Below are 3,072 nucleotides of genomic sequence, written 5' to 3'. Positions count from 1 at the left end.
GGCATCGGGAGGGGGGGATGTTCCTGCCACGGAGGGTGACCCAGCAGGGGGTGAGGGGGGTGCGGAGGGAGTTGGGATTTGGATACAGCCTCTGCCACGTGCTTATCTGGAGGGTGACCACCTTCTTGGCCTTCCAGAGGTGGTTTGTGGAGCCCCCTCCATCTACCTTGACTTCGCCCGGCAGAAGCTGGATGGGAAGATTGCAGTCGCAGCACAGAACTGTTACAAGGTACCAAAGGGTGCTTTCACGGGGGAGATCAGGTGAGCCCACAGGTAAACGAGCAAAGCCAGGGTGCCCCTGGGATGCGAGCCTCCTCCAGAGGTGTGAGCCACCTGCTTTCTCCCCAGCCCAGCGATGATCAAGGATATCGGGGCCGCGTGGGTGATCCTGGGTCACTCGGAGAGAAGGCACGTTTTTGGAGAGTCTGATGAGGTGAGTGACCCTGCAGCGATGTGCCTGCAAAGGCTGGAGGGATGAGCAGTTGAAATACGAGGAGGAGGTGTCGCTTATCTGTTGCCTTGTTGCTTTACCATTCCCAGCTGATCGGGCAGAAGGTGGCTCATGCTCTAGCTGAGGGCCTGGGAGTCATTGCCTGCATCGGAGAGAAGCTGGATGAGAGGGAAGCTGGCATAACAGAGAAGGTGGTTTTTGAGCAGACCAAGGCCATTGCTGGTAAGGGAGGAAAAGAAGGGTGCTTTTTTTCTGCTTAGGACATTTGGGAAATGGCTCTCCTGGCCTTCCTTGTAAGGTGTATAGAAACATTGATGCAGATGTTCACTCATGGTACTAACATGGTCATGTTGATAAAAGGCTTACGTGTTCCAGAAAGTTTTCCAGCTTTACCCTTCCTAGCAGAGGGTACTGTGCTTACCTAATTCTTTCTTCCCAGATAACGTGAAGGACTGGAGCAAAGTGGTTCTTGCCTATGAGCCAGTTTGGGCTATTGGAACTGGTAAAACAGCAACTCCCCAACAGGTATGAGCGGGGGCAAGGTGGCTGACTAAATGGCCAACTGACCCTTCCCACTCAAAAGCTCTTCTTGAAGATTCTCTCTGAAGATTTTTTCAAAGAGATTCTTGTCTTTGGAAGAGAATTGTGTGCAGAATGGCTCAGGCCTCAGTGGGACTGTCTCTGTTCTGTTGCAGGCTCAGGAAGTTCATGAGAAGCTGAGGGGGTGGCTGAAAAGCCATGTGTCTGATGCTGTTGCTCAGTCAACTAGGATCATCTATGGAGGTAAATGGGTCTGATGCCCCGTCTGGTGCAGGAAGTGCTTAGTTTCTCTGCTTGTTGCTGCAGCTGTACTGCATGCTGTGCTGGTCAGAAAACTTGAGATTGTCAGAGCATGAAGAGCCACCTATTAGCTTGTTTTGTGTAAATGGGAGACAGTCTTACTGTCTGTGGAGTTAAGATGTGGCTAGTACCTTGCAGGTCTCACCTTTGTGCCCTGGCCCCATTTCCCAGAGCTGGCCACATCTGACCTTCAAGTACTGTTCCTTCCTTAGGTTCAGTCACTGGCAGCAACTGTAAGGAGCTGGCCTCTCAGCACGATGTGGATGGCTTCCTTGTTGGTGGAGCTTCTCTCAAGCCGGAGTTTGTGGATATCATCAATGCCAAACACTGAAGCAGCCTGTGAGGAGCAGTCCCTTGCAGTTAAGAGCAAGAAATGGAAGCAAGAAGGGACCTTTCATTGCACACGTCTCAGTAGAGAGGCCTCCTCTGAGGCCTTCCCCCTCCACGGTCATTGTTCTAGCTGTGCTGCTAACCCCCACCACAATGTTGGAGTCTTGTTAGTGGGAGCCTGTCTTGGCAAAGCCTTGACAGGCTCCTCTCTGAATTGGCAAAATCCTTGGTTGGCTGTTGACCTGTAAGAGTCCGCAGCCAACCTGGCCAGTGCCCCCCCTTTCTCTGCAGCTCTGTAGGGGGAGGGGGCCACTGGTGCTGGGGGAAGGAAGAAGGAACTACAGTCCCTGGCATCCTTCAGGTCCATCAGCCAGGAGCCTGTCAGCTTAGACCCTTGTGAGATGTCTTGCCTCACCTGTGTGCCGTACTGAACAATAAATAAAGAAAAAAGCAAAGGTGTGTCCTGGGTCTCATTTGGAAGCAGCTGGGGACAAGGACTCTACGGAATCCACTACTCTGGGGTGGCTGGTTGCAGAGAGAGAGAGTAGTGTGGGTTTTTTGGGCTGTTCCCTTGCCCCTGTAGGCATTGCACAAGTTCTACCTCCATCTTGGCTCCTGTCATGGCTGCTCCTTGGGGCCGTGGTGACTTGTGTGCATCTCTCCTGTCCTTGTGGTTGCTGGAGCGTTTGGCTGTCCCACGAGGGAGCTGATCTTTCCAGGCAGGCTCGGTTATGTGCTTATCCCTACCCTCCCTGCCTGTGAGGACAAGTGATTGACTTAGCTGCTTGTTACAGCAGAGAGCAGAGCAGGTTCCCCCTTTGAGCAGGGAAGGCGTTCCGGCTGCGTGCTGAGCCTGTGCTTGCTGCCTGCCTGCAGCCCTGTCCTGAGGGGCGAGGAAGCAGCACTAGACGCTATTTCGCAGCTGCTGTGCCAGCCAGGAGCTCTGAGGCCGCGCTAAGGCTGATGAAAAAGGAAGTGCCTTAAGGAGGAGCTTAGCTGTGGGTCGGTGTGTCCTTGGGGAGCCCGCAGGCAGAGCTCTGGTGCGGAGCAGCCGATGCAAAGGGAGCCTGTTCATGCTGGCTGAGCGATCCCCTCCCGTTTTATGCTTTCGGTCCCAAGGTTTTTGCAGCGGGGGGCACGTTCCTTTCCTGCTGCCCCAGCTGTCGCTGTACTGCCCCGCAGGGTGAGGGAGCACGAAAGCCCGAGGCCACCCGCGGATGCTGCGGCTCCTCCTCCCCGCCCGGGCGCCGCGCAGGGCGCTCCTCCCTCCCGCCTGGACGGGGCGGCCCCGCGGGGGCTCCCCCCGTTCCCGGCCGGCAGCGGGGGGGCTGTGAGACCCTCGCCTTGCCCCTGGCTCTGCAGGAGCCTTCCCGGGAGGTGCGGGCAGCCCAGGGCTGCGCTGCCGGAGCTAAAATGGCGCTGCCCGGGGTGCCCTGGGGCGGGCCCCCTCC

At 56.2% G+C, this 3,072-nt stretch overlaps 1 protein-coding gene across 1 annotated transcript; it reads left to right on the top strand.

Annotated features, from left to right (window-relative positions):
- Positions 1–129: 129 nt before the first annotated feature.
- Positions 130–2,076, top strand: TPI1 (triosephosphate isomerase 1). Its single transcript, XM_009998501.1, has 6 exons — positions 130–261; positions 349–433; positions 541–673; positions 891–976; positions 1,147–1,234; positions 1,504–2,076. Exons 2-6 carry the CDS (start codon positions 356–358, stop codon positions 1,620–1,622), a joined length of 504 nt encoding a protein of 167 aa, XP_009996803.1. The 5' UTR covers positions 130–261; positions 349–355; the 3' UTR covers positions 1,623–2,076.
- Positions 2,077–3,072: the final 996 nt, after the last annotated feature.

The sequence above is a fragment of the Chaetura pelagica genome, unplaced genomic scaffold (assembly GCF_000747805.2).
Source record: "Chaetura pelagica isolate M959 unplaced genomic scaffold, ChaPel_1.0 scaffold120, whole genome shotgun sequence".
NCBI classification, from domain to species: domain Eukaryota; kingdom Metazoa; phylum Chordata; class Aves; order Apodiformes; family Apodidae; genus Chaetura; species Chaetura pelagica.
The sequence above is the reverse complement of the archived record's forward strand: the minus strand, read 5'-3'. Positions and strand labels throughout refer to the sequence as shown.